This window comes from Dendrobium catenatum, unplaced genomic scaffold (assembly GCF_001605985.2).
Source record: "Dendrobium catenatum unplaced genomic scaffold, ASM160598v2 fragScaff_scaffold_651, whole genome shotgun sequence".
In the NCBI taxonomy this organism is placed as follows: Eukaryota; Viridiplantae; Streptophyta; class Magnoliopsida; order Asparagales; family Orchidaceae; genus Dendrobium; species Dendrobium catenatum.
In genome coordinates this window covers 880,872-905,631 of record NW_021319113.1, presented here as the reverse complement: position 1 = coordinate 905,631, position 24,760 = coordinate 880,872, and the positions used below count along the sequence as shown (strand labels likewise).

General features: G+C 38.6%; 1 protein-coding gene and 1 long non-coding RNA gene across 2 annotated transcripts; both read left to right on the top strand.

Annotated features, from left to right (window-relative positions):
* The first annotated feature begins 2,730 nt into the window (after window positions 1-2,730).
* On the top strand, window positions 2,731-3,411 carry LOC114579815. The gene is made up of 2 exons (XR_003700993.1): window positions 2,731-2,861; window positions 2,957-3,411. It is a non-coding gene; the product is annotated as an uncharacterized LOC114579815 (long non-coding RNA).
* Window positions 3,412-13,515: 10,104 nt separating this feature from the next.
* Window positions 13,516-24,760, top strand: LOC110115521 (protein NRT1/ PTR FAMILY 3.1). The gene is made up of 4 exons (XM_020848781.2): window positions 13,516-13,673; window positions 13,748-13,965; window positions 14,077-14,642; window positions 23,820-24,760. The coding sequence occupies exons 1-4, from the start codon at window positions 13,583-13,585 to the stop codon at window positions 24,664-24,666; spliced, it is 1,722 nt and encodes a 573-aa protein (XP_020704440.1). The 5' UTR covers window positions 13,516-13,582; the 3' UTR covers window positions 24,667-24,760.

The following is a 24,760-nucleotide window of genomic DNA, read 5'->3' as shown; positions in this document are numbered from 1 at the left end:
TCGTCCTCGTATTGTATGAATATCCAGCACACAAATAGAAGATGAAAGAAAACCAGGACTTTTACGTGGAAACCCCTGAAAAAGGGAAAAGCCACAGGGCCATGCTCACCTGAAAAAGTTTCCACTAGTGTTTAAATTGATTACAAGTGACGGACTCATCCCCGAAATTGAGAACGATCATATTATAATAATCAACCGTTGAGTTGAAATCTAGTTACAAACGGAGTTTGGAAATCCGACAACATTTTGGTGGTTGGCCGAAAATTTGGCTTCAATTGACGGTTGAACAGAAATCTGGCGTCAGTCGTTTGTCGGGCAAAACTCCGGCATTAGTCGAAGGTCGGTCAGAACTCTAGCGTTAGTTGGCTGTCGGGAATAACTCCGGCGTCGGTCGGCGGCTGGGCATAACTCCTGCGTCAGTTGGCCGTTGGGCAGAACTCCAGCGTCAGTCAGCGACCGAGAAGAACTTCGGTGGTGGTCGAGGAGAAGTGGTGGCAAGAGAGCTCTCTTGCTTTTCTTAATTTTTGCTTCCTTGCTTCATCCTATTCTCTTCTTGCTTGGGGTCGAGTCTCATGAGAAAGGAGGGGTTTATTTATAATTTTTTAACAGTGGCATGACCAATAAATAAGAGAAAGATCAAGGGTAAATTAGGAGTGGTTTTAAATGGACGACCGATATTGAATCCCTTGATCGTGGACCGTTTACTAGGCATTTGAATGTCTTAACAATATTGGGCTCGTTGGATTCGTCTTGTCGAGATGCTTGATTCAAATATAAGCATGTCACCTTTGTAAATTATTTAGAAATACAAATTATGGATTGAACCTTCCAAATACACTTCAGATCTTTGATTTAGACCTATTTGAGCTCGGATTGGGTTGAATTTGGTGTCATTGGGTTCGTATTTTCAAGACCTTCACTACTATTAGTGTTTTCGCGGTTTGCATTATATTTTTTTTAATTTGTGCTACCCTTTCGCAGCGGTTTAAACACCTGCTAAAAGCGTTGCGATATCCTTCCTACAACAGCACTCATGAAACCGCTGCTGTAGCCTTTGCAGCGAACGCAGATACAGCGGATTTGCAGCGGTTTTTAAACCGCTGCAAATAAATTAGTAGGTGTTTAAACCGCTGCCGTAGGTCATAAAAAGTGCTGCGAAAGCTTATTTTTTTAGTAGTGTCTTCAATTTGACTTTAAGTTTACTTAAATCGGAGTCCATATGATTTCTGAATTAATTTTTAAAATTTCCAACTTAATTTTAAGTCAAGGTTCATGCCGATCAAGATACTTTTTTAATGATATATATTAACTTCAATTCGAATAATTTTATTATAAAAAATAAGTATATAACTACTCCGTCTCTTCACCATGGTTGCAAGCTAATCATCCATCTTGCTATTTAAAAAAAATATATATATATATTCCATCTTGTGACTTAGGCTTCGTTTGTGACTGCTTCCTTCTTGCTTCTTAAAGCGGCTTTTCAGTACAAAAATTTAAAATTTTTAACTAGAAAGTCACTTTAAGAAGCAGTAAAAAAATTGTCCCAAACGAAGCATGAGATGATTTTCTTACAAATTCTTAAAACATCTTTTTAGTATAAAAAATTTATTTATTGTATTAAAAAACTGATTTAAGAAACAGTAATAAATTCATCTTAAAAAAAACCTTACAGTACATTTGCCGTGGTTCTGGTGCGAGTTCCTTATCGAAGCTTGCTAATATCTTATATACTTTTAAGCTGGAATGTTCTGGTTAATTCCATATTTGAGACAATGCTGCTAGGCCATTCTTCTTCTGTCTCAATGTATGTGGTTAATGCTGTCTTTCCGGATGTTGGTATTTTTGGGACGATGATGAGCAAGGACTACATCTATCCAGCATCCTTGGATGGTCTTATGGCAACCAGGTTTTGTGGAGGGGTTTATATGGCACTGCGACGGTCGGTTCGTCCTAGCTACTGGCAACCGGTGCCTTCTGCTGGATTTGTGGCTTTCCTTATGCCTGGTTTTGATGTCGTTGAGATGTAGTCCTTATTTTCCTAAGTCAGTTCTTTTTTTCCTCCTGAATTTGTTTTATAGCTTTCTTTATTTCTTAAGGATTTGGGGTGGTATAGTTTTTTATACTTATTTGTAACTAGTTTTGTAACTTTTCGATTCGCTTGGCGAGCTTCCTCAACTCCGACGTTGAGGGGCTGTTTGGTAGCAGGATTTAGGTCAGATTTGTGATGGATTTGAGCGAAAACCAGTCAAGTAGCCTAAAATATAAAACCAAATTTCAGGGTAAATGAGAGCGAACTTTTATTAGGGCCAGTGTAAGGACGTAGAGGAATGTCCGGTCGGAGGCAAAATCCCGCCAAAAAACTCGGTATTGCTAGGTATTATTTGATAATAACGAGGAATACCGCTATGTGAAGACCAATACCGAGTTATACCGAGCAATACCGAGTTTCTTGGAAAAACTCAGTACAATTTTTGTATTGCTCGGTATAGCTCGGTATTGGGTCTTCACGTGATGGTATTCCTCGTTATTGTTTGGTATTGCTCGGTATTTGCTCGGTATTTCTCATTTTTTGACGCAATTTAGCCTCCGACCGGACGTACCATAATAATTGTTCAATGAGAGCAGCCATAGACGGAAAACTACCACTTTTGGCCTTTTTTTCAAGATTTATATGAATGTTACCAAACAGTTCAGGATCTAATCCCTCCGGATATCGTATATCAGGATTTAAAGGATTTACGAAATACGATTTAAATGAAATGCTGGGTGCTACCAAATGCCCCTGAAATTTCGTTTATCTGTGTCTCATCACTTCACAACCCCCGGCGATGGTGGCGGCCCTCTCTTCCTCCATCCCTGTTCGTGAAATATCCACAGAGAATCTCCAAACCCTTCTTTAATTGGAAATCATTAACGTCATCTTCCACCTCCCGTTAATAACTTCCACTTGCAGCGAAACGGAGATGGCGGAGCCACGGCCGGATATCCACGAGCTCTTCTGCCACTGTAAGTTCTTAATTTCTTAATTTCTTCATTTGTTCCTTTCTGGACGTGAATGGGGGTATACCCTGAGGTTGGTGGGGTTTTGTTCTAACGACGACTAAGTGTGAAAGTCGACAAAAGTTGGGTTTTGGCTGGTCTTTTTCTCTGTGCCCCTGCCTTACCACTGGAACTGCGGGATGGGCGTCCAAAGTCCAAACCATTTTGGAATTCCGCTGCGATCATTTCTTTAAAAGCATAGTATGGTAGTTATGCGGTATAGTTGGCCTTTCTTCTTTGGTTTCTTGAAGCTTTGCCTTGTTTATCGTAGGGTTTCTTTCTCTGAAAGTTTTGTTGCATAAATATTTTACTAAGGTTTGCATGTAATAGTTAGCACTGGAATGTAAAAACTCTTGTTTTCGGTCCCAACTCCCAAGTAGAGATAAACAAAAATAAACATCACTTGTTCATTAGAAGTTAAGCTAGTCCCTCATAGCTGGTGCAAGGATATTATCGCTACTATATCTATATAAAAACAAATGAAAAGTATACCTGCATTTGAGAAGAATGACAAAGAAGAACAGAGAAGCAAATAAAGTGGAATGGAATTCATTAATTCATTGGTTTCATATACAGTAAAGTGATATATATAGTTGAAGTAACTAGTAAGAATCAAGTAGGATTCCTTCACATGGAGGTCTCTGTCTGAAGATGCGGCAGGTAGCCTCTGTGGCTCAGTGGAGTTGAGTTCTGTATAAGTTACTAAACCGAGCTGCAGGAAGGGCTAGTGGAGAAGTGTATTGAGATGGCTGTGCACTTATCACTTGAGCTTATTAGTATAGCTTATTACCATATTTGCTGATATTGATAATGCTTAGAAGAGATCATATGTAATGGGAAAAAGCTTCAAAGAGGTTGGGGGAACGTTCTAATGTATTGGAAAGGTTTATTGTTTTAATGGAGTAATCATATGTATAGAGATTTGAAAGAAAAAAAAATATTGTGGTAAATGTTACTAATAATAAGATGATTGCTGCTAGCTTGGTTATTGGTGGGGATATAAATTCTGTTAGTGCTTATGTTACTTAAGTCGGATTGAAGGAAAATTTGAGCAACCTATCTTGCCTATCTTGGGAAGAAGCCAGCGGACTACTACATCATATAATTGGGAGTCATAGTTGACATTGACGACATGCATTATAATTGGTAGTCAGAGTTGGCATTGATGATATGCATGAATCTTATAAGTGACGACGTGTGTTGATATTGTTAGCGATGGTAGGTGATGGAGTTGGTATTCATTGGAGTAGCCAGACGCCACTGGTCAGTAGATTATATATCGGTGGATTGTAGTCAGATGTTGATGTTCGGATGATCGTAGTCGACAAGCCACAGAGGTCAGAAGGATCGTAGTTGAGTGATGATTTCTCAGAGGACTGTAGTCAGGCCGGACATAGAACTCCGTCCGGAGACCAATCAAAATGCGTCACATTAGCAATACCGAGCCGCGGTACCGAGTAGTACGAAGCCGCGGTACCGAGCGAAGGGGTGACGTGACACATTCTGGTTGGTCTTTAGATAGTATTCGACGTCCGCACAGAATAATTCATTTGGGTTGTGGGACCAAGAACCACACTTTCGAATAGCTGCTTTAACTATGTCTGGACAGGAACACAGTGCAGTAGTTGAACTTGACAACACACCTCTTGCATTGTTAATTTGTGCACCTGAACCTGTGCTTGCCTCTTACTGTCCCTATTCCATGGATGACACCTTCGATCTATCACTTCAGTCTTTTTTCTTTGTTTTAGTGACTAACTATTTGATGGCTTAATACTGCATCATATGATCTGTTGAATTTTCATTAGAGGCCTTCACTCGGGCAGTCGGGCAATATATTTTTTGAATTTTCAAGACCTAGCTTAAGAAGTTTTAAGAATTATCTGTGTGAGTTTAGATCTATGTAAGGTGAGACCTTTCACTTTTTTTGAAATGAAAAAAAATTATGTCAGAATATTTTCATCATAGTTTTTCTTTTAAGAATGAACTTGAGAGTTTTTGGAACTATTTTGAGATGATTATGATATAAATTATTAATATATTCTACTTGTTTCAAAGTAGAAATTTATTCTGATCATTTTTAAATAGGACCTCGTAACAAAATTTTTTCTTCGATTGATGTGAACTTCATCAATCTTATCAGTTCTGTTTTTTTTTTTTTTAATCAGTCATGTTTATGATTGCTTTAATGTTCTAAACTTTTTTATAGTTGGAATCATGCTTAGCAATGCGCCTAATTTCAATCTATGATCATTGATTTTTTATCTTATTATTCTAAAAAGTAATATTGAGATTAACTACCTTAAAAATAATTTTATTTTGAATATCTAATCTGCATTGTCCTTCTATTTACTAACTTGTGTGCTCCCATTTTCACTACTATTACTCCAGGAGTTCTAGTGAATAACGGAGACAAGCAGGTTAGTCATGCTAAAATAAAATTTTGGTGCTTCAAACATTTAAAACGAAAAATCAAGTAATAATACTACAATTAGGGGTGTCGGAAGCTGGTTTGGCGAGTACGACAGATGGTCACGGACCTGGTGGGTTCGACTACGCTCTTAGTGCTGGCAGCAGACGAGGGAAAATGGACGCGGGCTCGGCGAGTCGACGATGACGGTGAGTAGACGACAGGTAGCGCGGATGTGACTGCTGGCAGTGAGGGCGACGTCTCCTCAACGAGAGCATGCAGATGCAAAGCGGGTAACACGGATGCGACCGCGGGCAGCGGGAACGAGCAGGGGCGCTCTCGATTTAACTCAGGTTGAGTTCGGGTTGCCATGTCAACCCGAACCCGACCCGTTTTTTCAAACGGGTCGAATCTGGGAACCCGAACCCGACCCGTTTGTGAAACACGTTGACCCTATCAAAAAAATTTCGGGTCGGTTTCATTTCAAATATTGATACCCCTAGCTACAATAACCTTGATTTATTCTGTCGATGAAAACATTTCTAATTAAAAATGAGTTTATTTGGCTAAATCGCTATAATTTGTTTGATATTTTTAAACATGACAAATTTCTGAGCAGTTTCTCGAAAAATAAATACCATTTGAAATGATTTTTTAGGGGAATTTGAGAGCCACCCCCCAACATTTCATTAATTAGTAGAAATAGTTATATGATTGTGCATTTAAACATGAGCAATTGCCAAAGATCCATTGAGAATAATATGATTATACCAAAATCAAAATACTACATCTCTAAAAAATAGTCATTTGAAATTTAAATTGAAGAAAGACAACATAGATCTAAATGAGAAATGGGATTCAAAATAAGTGTGGAGAGGCCCACATCCAATAAGAGGGGCCATCCTAGTAGATGAAAGGGAAAGTGCAATGGAGGCATAACATCCCTTTGGTTGTTTTGTCCTTTGGCAACTTCTTCAAAAGCATCACATATCCCTCTTTTTTTCTCATTAAACGTCTTCAGTTATTTCTATTTTGAAACAAATAAAAGTGGTTCACAGACAGCTTCATTCTAGAGCATCATGTTGCATTTTCAATGTTTATCTTTTTGAAAAGAAGAAGATAAACTCATCAAAAAAAAAAATTAACGAGGAAGCACTGTCCTTAGGCCAGTGAAAACTCCGGTCAACTTAGCATGTAACCCACACCTGTTTATACGGGCCAACACTTAAGACTTTCACTGCTTGCCAAGAGATTCGAACCTGGGACCTGGGCTTTGCCCAGCCGGCTCTTCACCACCTGGACAAGCAGCGGTGTGTAACTTTTCATCTTGAAACCAACATTATTTTTAGAGAGAGTCGCCTTAGATGGTTTGGTCACATAAAACGGCAGCCTTCTGATGACCCGGTTAGGAAAGTAGAGGTATTAGATTTTACTTATGTTAAGAAAGGTAGAGGTAGGCCTAAAAAGTTTTGGTTAGAAAATATTAGAAATGATCTTTCTTTATTAAATTTAAATGAGAATTTGACTTTTAATAGGATTGTTATAAGCTAAATCTCCATCAACTTGACATTAGCAATGCCTTTCTTCATGACGATTTGAATGAGATTTTCAACATCATGATATTGGGAATATTGTCCGTAAAGTTTCGGAAGTCCTATGATCTCAAGCATGCAGACTTAATGTCAAAGGTATGTCAATCTTTATAGTAACTTGTTTGGAGTAAGTTACCAATAATCATTATTAAAGATAGATTTTTTTTTTTGTTTACATAAATATCCAACAACTCTCTTACTATTATTCTTTTGTACATTGAAGACATTATCATATGCTTTATCTCATAGTAATATTACCAATGTATTACCTATTGTGTTCAAATTCTTAGTCAATTTATTAGGCAATATCATTAATTATGTTATCTTGTGGCAGTAAGTTGTCTTGATAAAGAATTTGTTCTTTCAGCATATGGATCTTTGCAACTTAAGTTGTGTTGTGATTTAGAATGGGCAAATAACCACAAGCTATTGTATTTTTTTTTTTTTCAAAGCTCGATCATTTAATTGAAATCAAAGAAGCAATCGACAGTTTCTCATCGTTTAAATGTAATGAGTATAGGGTAATGGTGAATTGCTTGAGAAGTGAAGGATGTTTAAAGAGTTTAATTGACCTGCTCTTTTTTCTCTCCACCATTCATTCATGCTAACATATTCTTTCATTACAGTTGTGTCAAAATGAGTATGTGGGTCAAGTTCGGGTTGAACCCGGATTGACACTGGTATAAATGGGTTGAACCTAATCCGACCCGGTTTTGCAAAAGAGTCAGGAAATCCAACCTAGACCCGACATGACCCGCGAACCTGCTATTTTTCAAACTCCAGCAGTAGGCGGACAGGCATAGGCGGGCAACGGGCTAGGGCTAGGTTGAACTGCTGAAGGCGGTTTAGGCGAGGCGGTGGCTCGTGTAGGCATGTAGACTCGCTAGACGCATAGTGTGGTGAAGATTGAAGGCGGCTAGGCCGAGGAGGGCCGTGAGAGAGGGCTAGGGCCGCTAGGCGCTTGTGCGGACGTCGAATTGGGCTTGGGCGAGACCAACTCCTTGCATGCTAGCGGGCTAGGTCGGGCGAGACGGTGGGCAATGTGGCACAGAACTAACGAAAGGCAGGCTAGCCGCTAGCGGACCATGTCCCGGGTCTACTTCAGGTTGCGAGGCCAGCTCGAACCCGATCCGATTTTAGAAACATATCATATTTTTGAACCCGAACTTGACCCGTCTGACAAACAGATTGGCCCTAACCTAAAGTTTTCCCAATTGGATTTCGGTTGTGTCAAATATTGACACCCCTATTTCATTATCAATAATTATATGACTTCATTATATAAATATGCTAATTAAATTGATAATTAAGTTTGAAATAAGTATTAGTTTTTAATTGGTTTGTTAATTTGTACTCATATTTAGTTTTATTCTTTAATGTTTTTTGTTGCTAAAAGTTTATTTATCACGTAGCTTCTTATATAGCCTTGTAGGCTGCTATTTCTCGTTTTGTTTTGTTTTCTCCCTTTATAACATGTGGGACTCTTAACGCTTAAATTAGGAAAGGGAAAATCATGCATTCGAGTTTGAAGGAGAAAGGACAATTTTAACGTTTGATATGAAAACTTTAGGAAATTTATATTTCATAGAAGCAAATATAAAAATATGAGGATGAGAAGGCAGAGTATAACAAGACGAAAATAAAAGATATTGAAGGAATAAATTGGCCATCCCTCGCCGACTTCTTGCGTAGTATCCACTGAACTGATGACAAAGTCACGTGTTGAACTTGATCATTGTCTCTGCATTAGAAATATGACAGAGCATGTTGTGAGGGTGTAGGTGGGACTGATGAGAAATCTTATCTGTTTTAGGGAAATTTTCAAAAACAAGATATGTGAATTTATTAAATAAAATATTTAAAGTGTATATAAGTAATTTTGGATTTAACTAATCAGGATAATAATAGAAAAGGATATATATGATCACCAAATTCACAAAGTCAAAAGAGAACTTCTACGAGATTGCTTATGAGGGGGAAAATTATTACGTACGGATACCAGACCTAGAAATAAGTCCGGATATCCAATTAAATTTTGACATGTGGATTGCGCTTTGACTATGCTTTTTGACTGCGCTTTGATTGTGCTTTACCTGAGCTTTTGACACGCTTGATTAAAAATTCCGCGGACACGTGTACATTTCACATGTAAATATTTTATTGGAGTCCGGACTTATATCTACGTCCGGTGTCCGAACTTAATAATTTTCCCTATGAAGGAGAGCATTCTTGTTGACATTATCAAAAGTTATATAAAGAAATGGATGTCAAAAATTGATCTGACTCGTCAACCTGAGCTGGAAATTTCAGGTTCTAGTTGACCCGTTTGATGAACGGGTCGAGTTCAGATCTTAGATTTTAACCCATTTAGATAAACATGTCAGGTTTGGGTCGGCATATTAAGAGCGGGTAAATTTGGGGTTGGATCCGAATCCGACCGTAAAACTCATTTTGACACCCATAATAAAGATCAAATATTGCATGAACAACTTTAGGTAAATATTTTGAATTGAAATTTGTTGAGCTCGATTGCAAGGGAGACATTATCAATAATGTTGATAATGTCTCAATTATGAATAAAAATAGTATGCGCAAGGTGAATAATCAACAATTGGATCATATTTAGCCTATTAAAAATTAGCAATTATTTTATCAAAAGAATTACAAAGATATATATGCTTAAAAATAAAATTAATATTATTATTGTTGTGGAATATTCGCTGCGGTAGAGAAATATGAAGTTTAGCGTCTTAATTTTGTAGTAAGATTCAGCTCACAAACAGATAAAAAAGTATGTTGCATCATGTATGAGAGACACCAAGATTTTAATGTGGAAAATCCCGAGGGAAAAACCACGGGGCCTAACCTAGTTTGAATGAATCAACTAGTTTTGATGGTTTATTACAAATAATACCCTTTCTCGGAGTGCATGGCTAGTAATTATGGATAAAATCTAGAGCATGTTGGAAGTGTTCTATCTGATGGTTGATATTAGTTTCCTTGATCATTGAGCATTTATCAAGTATTTGAGCGTCTTAATGATGTCAAAATTGAGTAATCTTAAGCTCGTTGGATTCATCTCGTCAAGCGCTAGATTCAACTATAAGTGTGTCATATTTGGATATCATTTGATCATCCAATTAATGATTTAAAGCTTTCGAGAATGATTTTGTTCTTTCATTTGAGCTTTTTTGGGCTCTAATTGGACTGAATTTAGTGTCATTGGGTTTGTCTTCTCAAGATGCTCAATTTGACTATAATCTTGCTGAAATCAAAATTTAGATGATCCTGGATTTTAATTTAAAAGCATCAAACTCATATTTGCATCGAGATTTGTGACCGATCAAGGTGCTTTTTTTTGTCATATTAATTATGATGAAGCTACTTAAAAATAAGAGTGTTGCTCAACTGCATTAGAGAGTTAAGCGTTGTACTTAGGGGTGTAAAAGAGTTGCGTCGAGTTTGGTATTTGCAACTAAGTTTGTTTAGTTTTTACTAAGCTCGAGCTAGACTTGTTAAAAAAATAATAGACTAGTTTGGAAAGCTTAAGCTGACTCTATTGTTAAGCTCAATTTTTTAGTTATAAATTAAAATTTTGAGTTTTTTTCTTAGATTTTTTATTTTTATTGTGGAATTAATTTAAAAGGTTTAAAATATAATATCTAATGTTAATTTAAATTAATTTTTAAATAGATTTTAATATTTAATTTATTTTTTCAATATATTTATGATAATTGAGCAGCTCAATTATCTTATGAGCTGAGCTCGAGCTTGATTATAGACTCGAGCTCAAACTTGTGGTTCTATAAACTCGACTCGTGAGCTTATGAACTAGTCGAGCTCGTCTCTCCTATACCCCTATTTATACTACTTAAATGGGTTGTCACATAAATAATATCTTAAAAGTCAACTAAAAACTTTGAAGTGAATCTATTCGGCTTAGAGTTTTATCCCTCTTCATACTAAACATAACACCATTGATTTCATTGACTTTGAGGAACAATCAAGCCAACAAGAGAATGAAATTAAATAGAGATTTAGAAGCATTAATGTACTAAGAATTAAAATGGCATTCAACATCAGGATATCTCTCTCTAAATATTGAAAACTCTAAATTTAGGTTTTGTTTGGGACGGCTTTTCTACTGTTTTTTAAAGTATTTTTTTAGTACAAAAATTAAAGTTGTTTTAAAAAGCAGTAAGAAAGTCGTCCCAAATGAAATCTTACAGCTTCTTAAAACAAATTTCTAGTATAAAAATTATAATTTATATATTAAAAAGTTATTTTAAAAAGCAGTACGAAAGTCATCCCGAACAAAATTTTATTCTCTTAGAAACATGCAAGCATGGAGAAACATACCAAAAGCTGGTTTCACTCAATAGAGAGCAAGAGAAGTGATTTTGGTATAAAATGGTTAAGATTGATTTTTTAAGTGTTTCCACTCTTTGAGATTATTGCTAATTATTTGAGCAATTAATTGTAGGTCTGAGAAGTAAATGTGGCAATTAATTTTAGCTCATTTGATAATGAAATCATGGAAAATATGGGCCTGAGAAGTAAATGTGGAGTAGAGCAATCTTCATCATGCATTAATTTCTTGCATCTGCTCCTCTAACAATACTGAACTCTTTCATCAGTCATATCAAACAAATTATATTGCTAACCAATTCTTTATTGTTATTGAATTATCTCATAATCTGGCTTAATGAAGTTGTCTATGGAGCTCGATCTTAAGAAAATTCCGACTTAAAAAATTTCTATTCAAAAAATATTTATAGTAAAAGCTGCTTTAGAGAATATTAAAAAGATGTTTCAAAGGTAGCTTTAATAGATCGAATTTTTTGAAAATTTAGATGCAAACTTAGGGGTGTCAAAATAGGGTTGTGAGTTGATCCCAATTTTGGCCCGCTAATGTTTGATATGACTTGAACCCGACCTGTAGTATTTTTGGGTTGACCCAACCCGACATGAAATCACGGGAGAAATTATTTACCTTCACAACGAGCGACTGACCAAGCTTACGTACCGATCCAACAAACGGCGAGCTTGCGTGATTTCTGAAGGCCTCTACACCACCTCTCTACGCGGCATCCGTCGTACACATGAGGTCTGTTGCACCATCCGCGCAATCCTCCATGGCTTTTGTGTTGTCGATGAGCTGGATGTTTCCATAGACTCGGCTTACAGGTGCAAGCTCTAATCGTTGTTAAGTGGAAAGGGTAGTCCGCCTCCTCACTCTCCTCTGCTCTGCACAACCCAACCTCCTCGCATCGAAGTCTTCAGGTCGGGTTTTCAAGGTAGGGCTTTAGGCGAGAATGGAGTGATATTTCCGGATCAAATACATGTCATTCTCAGGTTTAGACCCAGAACCCGACTCAATCTTTTAAATGGGTCAATTTGTTGAACTTGAATCTGACCAATATGACAAACAAGTTGATCCTAATCTAAAAATTTTAATTAAGTTCAGATTGAATTTTCGGGTCATGTAAAATATTTACACCCTTATCTAAACTATAAAATAATAAGACCATCCTTCGCTGTCTATTCTCAGCGTTCGCTTCTCGTTCTAATCAGTCCACAGAGTCAAGCCGACGAAGCTGCGGTCAAAAAAACGGTGACGTCTGTTGAAACCGACCGCATAGAATCTTATAATATTAGTAAATTATATACAGAGTAATCATCATTGCATTATTGTCTATTATTTTATACACGTGTTTGAATTGTCCTCCATTAGTTTTTTTTTTTTTTTGGGGGAAAATTTGGGCCTCCATTAGTTTTTTAATCAGTATGCAAGATCCTAGATGATTTCTATTATTGTTGCTAATGATAGGGAGTGCCAATCTCTAAAAGTGATCAAAATGTTGGGAAGAAAGTCGTGTAACGAAAAAGAAAAAAAAATAGAAATGAACTGTGAGATCCCTTCACTTGAGGAAATGAACATCAAGATTTAACGAGAAAATATTTGAAATTGAGAAGAGACTGTTGTGCAACAACAGCGGCAAAAAACTCACATGATCAAAACACAAAAAGAAATCAATGTGATTTAAGTGATTCGCTCGTATTTTGATCCAATCAAATAATTTTTGTAGGATTAATATAAATCAAAATAACAAACTTTTTCATCATATCATTGATATTATAGTATAAAAATATATATTTTCATAGTTTTTGGGCACCGATGAAAATTCTTAAGAAATTGATATTTATCGGTATTAGTGAGTATTTTGGGACCATTAGGTGTCCGTTTTACAAATTAATTTTATTAATATTTTTTAAATAAAATAAACTATTTTATATATTTTTTTTTATTTTTAAAACTAATAATGACAATTCAAAACTAAAAAGATTTTTTTTTTCTAATAAGAGAATCGATGGTACATAATAACATATAATAATACACCTACAGTAGCATTAGCTGTACCAACGTTTGTCTCGTCTGTAATTGTCCCAATCTCACCGAGCTGGAAGGTAAATTGAACTCTAGCTGTCTATATAACTCCCTAAAACTGTAGAAGTATGAGTAGCTCAGATCTCAGTGATGACGGAGACAGTAATGGAGGAGGGAGAGCAAAACGTAGGCCATCATGAAAAATGGAGAGGAGGGATCAAAACCATGCCTTTCATCTTCGGTAATTACTCTAAATATATACCATTATTATTATCCTTCCTCTTCTTCTTCTAAAGGTGGTTGTTTGAACTGTAGCTAATGAGGTTTCGGAGAAGTTAGCGGTGGTGGGGTTCTCAGCAAACATGGTGAGTTACCTTACAGAAGAGCTCCATATGCCGGTGGCTAAAGCCGCCACCACCCTCACAAACTTCGGCGGCACGGCCAGCCTCACTCCTCTTCTCGGTGCCTTTCTCGCCGACGCCTATATCGGCCGCTTCTGGACCATCGCCGGCGCCACCTTCATCTACCTCATAGTTAGTCATCAGGATCCTCTGCTTTTAGTCCGAATATTCGGAGACAATTTAAAATAAGATATAAATTTCCCTTTTTTTGCTGTATTTCTCACACCAATATTCCTTTTACAGGGAATGTCGAGCCTGACGACCTCAGCCACTCTGCCTCAATTCCGTCCGCTGCCTTGCTCCGCCGGCGCTGCTCACCCCTGCAAGGAAGCTTTAACATGGCAGCTCGCAGTCCTATACTTCTCTCTACTCCTCGCCGCGGTAGGGGCCGGAGGAATAAGGCCCTGCGTGGTCGCCTTCGGCGCCGAGCAATTCGGAGAAGCCGGCAAAAGAGAGCAGGGAAGAACATGGAGATTCTTCAATTGGTATTATTTCTGTATGGGGGCTTCGATGCTTTTGGCGGTGACCGTTGTGGTGTACGTGCAGGACAACGTTGGATGGGGATGGGGATTAGGGATTCCGACGGTGGGAATGGGGATCTCGTTGATTTCGTTCGTGGCCGGATACCCGATGTATAGGATGGCCAGGCCGGCGGGAAGCCCGTTCACGAGGTTGGCGCAGGTGGCGGTGGCGGCGGCGAGGAAGAGGAGGTTGAAGGTGGAGATGGAGCCGGGATTGCTCTACGAGAATGATGAGATTGACAAGGGGATTTCGTTGGCGGGGAAGCTGGGGCACACCAGCAGCATCAGGTGCGCTTTCTCTTCTTTTAGGAGAATTTTCTTATGGTGAATAATAAATCTAAATCAAACCAATCAAATATGCTTCATTCGGTTTGATTTTTCGGATTAAATAAATTAGAGTGGGATTTACATAAATACCATTTTATTCCGCGCACAAATTCGCTTCGAGCTTAGAAGGCGAGCTCGAGCTCGACTTGTGCAATGGAAAACGAGCTCGCGAGCCTTCCGTGGGCTGCCTTTTGTCTTCTACAATTCACACATGCAAAAGCACAGCACGCTTCACCTTCCGCGGTTTGCACGGGCAAACGACTTTTGCTCTTCGCCTTTCGTCTTCCACGAGTTCGCCTTTCACTTTTAATCGAGACGATCGACGACTAATCGAGCCAAGCATCATATAGATAGAACTTGAGCTCAATCTTGAAACTCGATAAGTTCTACTCACGAGCTCATTAATGATTTGAGCTCGAGCCGGCTCGGCATACTTACACTCCTACCCTCACACAAAGCCTTTGGAGTATAAGTGATGATCACTCATGAAGCCTCCGCACATAATCTCGTATGAAATCATGATCTCTTTCTTCTGCAGTCATCACTCCATATCATTGACACTCGTCCCGACCATCGCGTATTATTCCATTATCATGATGTATTTTTTAGATAGTAGTAGTAAATGGCTAAACATAAATGAACGCATAAAGAATTTATATTTAAAATATTTATCAATAGCTATTGTTTATTAAGATTTTTATTTAAAAAAAAAAAAACAAATTCGGTTCCAGCCAGTCCACCCACCTATCAAGTAAGATATACAGAGGTAATGAATTAGACCCGTTTATGGAGGCTGGGCCTTCTCCCTTAGTGGACTTATCCATGGAGTTTTGGGCCTTTTGGCTGTGTGCAATTATCAGTGACAAAACACACGTGTCTTCCAGCCTGGACTTGGGTATCCTTGTAACAAGGCCCCGTGCCAAATTTGTTGTTTTATCACTTTATGTGTGTTTTTTTTAGGACAAATTTTCAAAAACTTGTCTTTAGCTGAAGAAGATATGGTGGAGCGAAATTTTTTTTTGGCTTGCTGATTTATTCTTGGAGTAATTATTGTATCCGGATATTGAACGCGTCTAGAGATCAATAACAGAGCGTCACGTCACTTGGGTGCTCGGTTTCGAGCACTCGGTATTCATCCGGATTTTCAATTTTTTATCCGGACGTAATAATATTTCCTATCCTTGGCCGATGTGCTGGATGTTTTGGTAGTTGGGTTGGCCAGCGGGCCGGTCTAGGAGAGCGGGTTGAGCGGGCCAAGGGGGCTGGTTTAGGAAAGCGGTTTCAGCGGGTTGGCGGGAGGGTAGTAATGGATTGGGCCTATGAGTTTCAGCACAATTAAAAAGTTAAGAATTAGATAGGAGAGCCATCATATTATTTTTTTTTTAATTTTTATTTAATGTCTTTAGATGATTCAATATGAAGAATTAACCTGTCGTTTTGATTTGAAAAAAAGAAAAGAAAAAAAAAGATAACTCGCCTCGCTTAAAAACCAAATTAATTTGATATATGAATATTTGGTTCTACTAATTATTTTAATTAAATAGGAAGCCAGTGATTAGAATAAATTTCACTTTTGATTTATTATTATTGTGTCCTGGAGTATTCGCGGCGGTAGAGAAATATAAAGTTTAACGTCTTAGCGTTGTATGAAAATCTCTAGAGAAAATCACGGGCCTATCCCAGTTTATAAGAGAAACCAATATTTTTACGTGAAAAACTCCTAAAAAAGGGAAAACGCCAAAGGGCTCAGCCCAGTTTAAATGAATCAACTAATATTTACCGTTGATTACAAATGAGACACTTCCTTGGGGGAAGGCCTTAGGTTTATGTGTATCATATAAAGTACATTACATGGTGGGAATACAAAGAATCATTGTTGATATGTTTGTTTGGTCAGAAGGACCATAGTTGTGGGTGACGTAAGTCAAAAGGATCATAATCGACGGATGATGGAGGTCATAAAGTCCGTGCCTGACGATGGAAGTCGGAAGGACTGTAGTCGGTGACTGACGTAAGTCGGAAGGACTGTAGTCGACATGCGACAGAGGTCATAAAGATCGTTGCCTGACGACAAAGGTCGGAAGTAGAACGTCAGGTAGAAGTCCAACGAATGTCCTACGACACGAAGAAGTCTGATGACAGGTAGAAATCTGATAGAATTTTGCTGACGGGCGGAAGTCCGACGTCTGGCAAGAATCCGGCGATGGGCGGAAGTCCAGCATTTGGTATGAATACGGTGACTGTCAGAAGTCCGGTGTCAAATAAGACTCTGACGATGGGTGCAAGTCCGGTGTTAGGTATAAGTCTGCGATGGACAGAAGTCTGGCATCGGATAGAAGTCCGACGAAAGTCCGGTGATGGACAGAGTTTTGCCATTAGGTAGAAGTCTGAAGAACCATAGTCGGAAGGACTATATTGCGTGCAGAACTCGACAGCTGAGAGGTTCGGCAACAGGTAGAAGTCCGACGGAATTCTGATGACGGGCAGAATTCCAGCGTCGGGCAGAAGCCCAACATCAAATATAAGTCTGATGTTAGTCAGCGGTTGGGCAGAGCTCCAGTGTCAAATGGCATTCGGACAGAACTCCAACGTTACTTAAAAATCAGACGAAACTCCGTCGTCACCTGGAGTTCGGACAGAACTTCGACGTCACTTGAAAGTCGGGAGGAACTCCGGCGTCACTTGGAGGTCGGACGAAACTCCGGTGTCACTTGAAAGTCGAGAGTTCCGGCGGTGATCGAGGAGGAGCTTCTTCCTTCTCTTCCCTTCTTGTTTGGGCCTCCTTCCCCCCCCCCCGGGTTTCTTCCTCTATGGACAGCCGATGCTGATTCCCTTGATTATGGACCGTTCATTGGATATTTAAATGTCTTAGTGATATCAAAATTCAGCGATCTTGGGCTCGTTGGATTCGTCTTGTCGAGCCGCTCAATTCGACTATAATCATGTTACGTTTGGAAATCATTTGGTAATCCAAATTATAGTTTAATTGAACCTTCCGAATGCGTTTCTAGTCTTTGATTTGGACTCATTTGAGCTCAGATTAAGTCAAATTTGGTGTCGTTGGGTTTGTATTTCCAAGACGTTCAGTTCAACTGTATGTTTGCTGAAATTGAAGCTTAGATGGTCCTGGATTTAATTTTTGAAGTTCCCAATTTAATTTTGCTTTGAGATACGTGCCTGATCAAGAAAATTTTTTGATGACATCTCAATTATTATATATTACATTATCTTAATATAATTGTTGTTCGAAGACCTTTAATCATAAACCTAAATTAATTTATTTAGTGAATTATAAATTGTTTTTTTTTTTTTTTTGAAATGTTGTATGAGTTCTATTAGTTTGCATATGGTTCTAGAGTATGCTCCTATTATTAAACCTTTTAATTAAATTTATTGAAATTACTTCAACTTCTATTATATTATTAAGCCTTTTAATTGAAAGTATTTAAAGTGCCCGACAGAGAAAAACAATGTATCCAAATATGTAGAAAGAACTGAAAATATGTGAGTTATTAGATGTGTTAAGCATTATAGACGAAAATAAGGCCAACGAATTGGCCAATGACGAAGTTCATGATGTTCTTCGACATGATCGCCAGTATGGTCATCACTGACGTGGACACTAAGATGCGCAAATGATGGGATAAATGCCTAAGTGAACAACTGAGTAGGCATTGGGGTACACTGTTACGATGAATTACCTACATTGGATGGACTCCAATGAATCTCAGCGCTTGGCCATTTTTGGTGCTCGGTCCTGATACCCAAAACGACTCACCCTTGCGAGTCATCCGCATCCAAAATGACTCAAAATTCGTTAGCGATCAAAATGACTCGACCTCGAGTTGTCGCTCTTCGAAAAGAATGGAAAGTCGTCGCCTTTTCAAACTCGAGCCTTAGTCGTGACCCACTCGACCATCTGAGCTAGCAATTCGTTAACAAATATAACGATTGGGTTGTGTGCACAAATTTATGTTGTAACGTATTCTTTGTGCTTGTTAAATTTCATGCCGTATCGCTTTTAAAAATTTGTCCTTTTTTTAACTATTTAGTGAATTTAATTATAATTATAAAAAAATAGTTATTCAAATTTCTCTTTATGATGAGAGTTTAGATCTTTAATTATTCTATTAAATAATGCAGAAAATAAAACCCTATGGTTAGAGAAAGTCTTGATTTTTGCTCTAACAATTTTCTATTTTCAGAAGATTTTTTTTTCTTTTTTTTCTAGCATAAAACATCAGACTTTTAGTAATCCTGTTAAGAGGATAGATGTATTAGACCCATCCTATGTTGAGAAAAATAGTGGTAGGCCTAAGAATATTTGATTAGAAAGTATTAAAAATAATTTTTTTTCAAGATATAAAGTTAAAACATTGATTTAACTAATCTGCAAACTAATAAGAAGATTAAACCGACTTAATAAAACTAATTACTTCGACAAAGGCCAAGATAACTCATTTTTATATAAATAATATCTTAACATGATGAAAATAACAAATAATGAAGGGAAATTAATTCATACTATTTGATGGGATATCCTAAATTTTTAGTGAAATAACTAAAATATCCCTTTGAAAATTCTGTAAAATGCTTGTGTAATTGAGATAGAACCGTTGGGGAAAATTTTTGAACTTAAAGAATTCTAAAGATGTTACCCTCATATGATTATAATTAATTAACACTAATCATACTATTTTCTAATTAATAAATTACAAGTCCTAAACAAATCAATGTTAGCTACATGCATCTCAAATATTTTTCTATGAAAAAAACTTTAAAAGGTATGATCTTTAAACTTTTTTAATTTGTGCAGAAAATAGCCAATATCATATATAGTATTAATTTTAATATATATATATATATATGTATATCTTATCTTAATCTAAATTTAAAAGTTTTGAAGCTTATTTTAATATGAAATAAATTGTGTAATTATATAGCGTTTTAAAAATTGGATTAGACCGGTCCATTCCACCGTGAACAGGTTAATTGTCCAATCCGACTAGTTTAAAAATCGGCTTCGCATTGAACCTATTTGACTTATTAGAACACAATACTACATTACCAGAAATGTTAAATACATAGTTATTGTATTCTAACAAATGTATTACTAGACCTTTATATTATCTCTGTACAAGTGTCACACACAAGTAAGAGGTCTATATATATCTGATGTATTACGGTGCTGGATGAAAATGAAAAAATAGTTTTACTTTCTTGCTTAGCAATTCTTCTCTGTTCTCCCTTCTTCTTCTTTCCTTGCATTCATGAGTTCATGATCCAAGATCAAGAATTCTCTGTTTCAACATCGTATCAGAGCGGGTGTGAAAATCGTTGTGCCTTCATGGTGGGATCAACAGCGTTCAGAGTTGGTGATCAGTCCGATCACCTTGCGGAGAATGGCACAAGTATCTCGTCTTCCCTAAAATTTGTTCTCTCCAACCTGAAGAACATTGTTCCTACTCAACTATCCACAAATGACTATACTCTGTGGCACTAGCAAATATTGAAACTACTCAGAGCGAATGGCTTTGACAAATTTCTCGATTTGTCCCTCCCTCATGCCTCCCGTCTGCTTCCGCTATCACAGGGATCCACCACTCAAACTCCAAATCCGGCGTACGACTAGTGGCTCTTGACTGACCAAAACCTGGTCGCAGCGATTTGTTCGACAATCTCTCCATCGATATTACCCTACATCATAAATCTTGATTCAACATCTGTGATTTGGATAACACTTGAAAGAAGCTTTCAGTCATCCAATCGATCAAGGGTAATACAACTCAAAAATGAGCTGCATAATATCTCAATGAAAGATTCAACAATGATGCAATATTTTACAAATATCAAATCCCTGGGAGATCAAATGGCAGTTGCGGGATCAAATCTGGACACAGAAGATTGTATACTCTAAACCGACTACCACCCTCTTATCAAGCCTTCAAAACATCCATTAGGACAATGCTTACACCAATAAGTCTTGATGATCTTTATTCGCTCCTTCTTAGCAAAGAGGTCAATCTTGCTTCCGAAGCTGCTCGAGCGGTGTCTATCGCTGACTCCAACAGAGCTTTATTTTCCTATAGAGGGTGAGGGAGACGAAACCGTGGCTGTAATACATCGTATACAAACACCAACAATTGCTCCTCTACAACAACATCGGTTATTTGTCAAATTTGCAACAAGAAGGGTCACCCTGCGTCAATTTGCTGGCATCGTATGAACAACCAGTACACTCCACAAACTCCAAATACACCCAACAGGGCTCTGGTTGCAAATGCGGATTCGGCTTCCACGGAGTGGTATCTTGATTCAGGCGCATCGTCTCACATTACTAACTCTTTGGACAATCTCAGCATCTCCACTCCATATCACGGCTCAGATAATGTCATTGTGAGCGATGGAAGATTTGTACCCATAACACATTTAGGTTAGGGATGTCAATTTTTGACATAACCCGAAACACGACCCGAAAAAATTCGGGTTCGGGTCAACCCGAACCTGAAACGGGTCGGGTTCGGATTGAACAAATCAACCCGTTTTAAAAATCGGGTCGGGTTCGGGTTGACCCAGTAACCCGAAATTGACCCGAAAGTGACACGAAAACTCATCTTAGACCCGAAAACCCGAGATTGACCCGTTTTTGACCCGAAAATCGAATATTGACCCGATTTTGACTCGAAAATTAGCAATTTTAGGTCAACTTCGGGTCATTCGTGTCGGATCGGGTTGACCCGGACCCGAATCGGGTCGGGTTCGGGTTGACCCGAACAGTGCCGGGTCAGTTTCGGGTTCGACCCGAACCCGACCCGCCGGCCCGAATTCACACCCCTAATTTAGGTGTTTGCATCCTCCCAACACCGTCTCGTAAGCTTGAACTCTCGCATCTTCTTCATATTCCTCAATTACATTATAATCTGTTATCTATTTCTCAATTAACCAAATATAACAACATTTCTATTTTATTTGATATGTTTGGCTTCACATTCAAGGATTTGAAGACCAATCAAGTGTTTCTTCAAGGACCATGCGATGACGGTATTTATCCACTATGTCAACCTAAGTCATCTACCTCTACCTCTGTGCTAGCTGCAACCAGCATTAATCACATCATCTGGCACAACCGCTTGGGCCAACCTCACAAACGGGTTCTAGATGTTGCATGTTACTAGTTTTTCTTGCAATTCTTGTGGTGCATCAAAAGGACACAAATTAGCTTATGAAAAATCTAATAATAGCACTACGTCGTTTCTTGATTTGGTTTAGTCCGATGTTTGGGGCTCATCCCCTGTGGTATCCAATCAAGGATACCAATATTACGTTCTTTTTGTCGATGATTTCTCACGATTTTCATAAATTTTTCCTATAGTTCATAAAAATGAAGTTATTGAAATTTTTATTAACTTCAAAACATAGATTGAAAAACTTAACTCACATCAAATCAAATGTATACAAACTGATGGAGGTACTGAATTTTTAAATCATAGGTTCGAACAATTTCTCAAACATCATGACATTACACACCATATCTCATGTCCCTATACTCCGAAGCAAAACGGGTTAGCAGAGAGAAAGCATGGGCACATTATAGAAATAACTCGAACCTTATTATTTCAGGCCTCTGTTCCACATAAATTATGGCCGGATGCTGCTCTTACGACTACATACCTTATAAACCAAATGCCTTCCTCTATCACCAACTCTGTCTCACCTTATGAAGTCATATTTAATCGGAAACCAGAGTACTCCCTGCTTCGCACATTTGGATGTGAATGTTTTCCCATTCAGCCATCTCACCTTCGGCATAAACTGCAACCCAAAGCCGTATCATGCGTTTTTCTGGGTTATTTTGATCACTACAAGGGCTATAAATGCCTTAATCTTGCTTCCAATAAGATCTATATGTCTTGTCACGTTACATTCAACGAACAATCTTTTCCGTTTACAAATTCTCATTCTTCACCTAACTCTCAATCTGAGAACATCTTACCATTCTTTCTTACTCCTACTTCCATCACATCTTCGGTTCCGCATATCCCATGTCCGACAAACATTTCTACCTACTCCATATACGACTCACTGCCATCCTCTAATATCAACCAGCAAACCACTGACTCTATTCCATGCAGTTCTTCTTCAACAGATCAAGTGGCCACTGCGTCCAGCACATCGGCTCAGCTTTCTCAACATCCAATGGTCACGAGACTTCAAACAGGTTCTCTCAAACCGCGGCAATGACTAAACCTTCTTCACAAACAAGCTGAACCTGATGGTCACCAAGATCCGACCAATTACGCGGCTGCATCGAAACATTTTGAATAGAGAAAAGCGATGGCAGAATAGAGAAAAGCGATGGCAGTCGAATTCTTTGCATTACAAAAGCATGGAACTTGACACCTTGTTCCAGCTCTAGCTAACACATCAATTTTGGGATGCAAATGGACTTACTGAACAAAGCGTCATGCGGATGGATTGGAGGCAACTCACAAAGCTCGGTTGGTGGCATTGGGAAATCATCAAGAATACGGATTTGACTACAATGAAACTTTCAGTCCAGTTGCTAAACTTCCAACCATACGTATCTTACTCACAATTGCATTATATCACGGCTGGTACGTCCAAAAACTCGACGTAGCAAATGCTTTTCTTCACGGCAACCTTTTCAAAACAATTTATATGACTCAACCGCAAGGGTTTGTGGACTCATCCAATCTTGAGTATGTATGTCTTCTCAACAAAGCAATCTACGGCCTCAAACAAGCACCAAGACAATGATATAACATTTTCACCTCACATCTCGTCTCACTTGGTTTTACTCACAGCAAATCCGATCGCTCGCTGCTAATCAAAACGCAGTACGACACCAAAATATTTCTATTTATGTATGTGAACCATATCCTTATAATCGGTAACAATCTAACTGCCATATCATTGCTTATAAAACAACTCAATGGCAGATTCTCTATGAAGAATTTGGGTGAAGCTAACTCTTATCTTGGCATTCAAATATGACTGGTTGAGTCATAAACCTCTTCTTCAGATTTGATATATATTTTAAATAAAATCAATTAAAAATTATTTCTTAATATTTGACTCTTTTTTTTTTATTTACTAATGAGCTTGATGTTTGCCCAGTTTCCTTGACAAGGCCGCCATCCTCACCGAGGAAGACAAGCAGGCCATGAAACCCTCCTCCTGCATCAATAACGTCCCCATTCCCAACCTTTGGCATCTCAGCACAGTCCACCGAGTCGAAGAACTCAAATCCCTAATCCGCATGGCGCCAATATGGGCGGCCGGAATCCTCGTCATCACCGCCGCCGCCCAACAGAACACCTTCTCCCTCCAACAAGCCCGCATAATGAACCGACGCATCTCCCCTTCCTCCTCCTTCCAAATCCCGCCTGGTTCGATGACCCTCTTCACCATGCTCTCCATGCTCCTCACCATCTCTCTCTACGACCGCCTCCTAGTCCCCTTCTCCCGCCGCTTCACCGGGCTGGACCGCGGCATCTCCTTCCTCCTACGCATGGGCATCGGCTTCGCCCTCTCCGCGACGGCCACTCTCATCGCCGGCCTCGTCGAGGTTCTCCGCCGCCAGAAATCGGCCGACCCCCTATCTGTATTCTGGCTGGTGCCGCAGTACGGCCTTTTCGGGGCGGCGGAGGCGTTCACATCGATAGGGCATTTGGAGTTCTTTTACGACCAGGCACCGGAGAGCATGAGAAGCACGGCGGCGGGGTTGTTTTGGCTGTCCATATCGGCGGGGAGCTACGTGAGTACGATGCTGGTGGGGTTGGTTCACAGGTATACTAATTGGTTGGTGGATGATTTGAATAAGGGAAGACTGGAATTTTTGTATTGGATTATAACGGGTTTGCAGGTCCTGAATTTGGGTTATTACGTGTTGTGTGCGAGGTTTTATACCTATAAGCCGTTGCGTGTTAGGGATGATGAGTTAGTAGGAGTTGAGCTTAATTAGTTATGAGGGATGTTTGATCGAGTTTTTTGTATGATACATAATAATCCTGTGATTAAGATGCACTAATAATCTGTTTGTAAGGCAGTTTTTCATA

What these genes read in the sequence shown, in the direction of transcription:
- LOC110115521 (XM_020848781.2), top strand. Translation starts at nt 13,583, where the DNA reads ATGACGGAGACAGTAATGGAGGAGGGAGAGCAAAACGTAGGCCATCAT. An exon ending in CCACCTTCATCTACCTCATA is followed by an intron (nt 13,966 to 14,076) that starts GTTAGTCATCAG and finishes TTCCTTTTACAG; the next exon opens with GGAATGTCGAGCCTGACGAC. An exon ending in GGGCACACCAGCAGCATCAG is followed by an intron (nt 14,643 to 23,819) that starts GTGCGCTTTCTC and finishes ATGTTTGCCCAG; the next exon opens with TTTCCTTGACAAGGCCGCCA.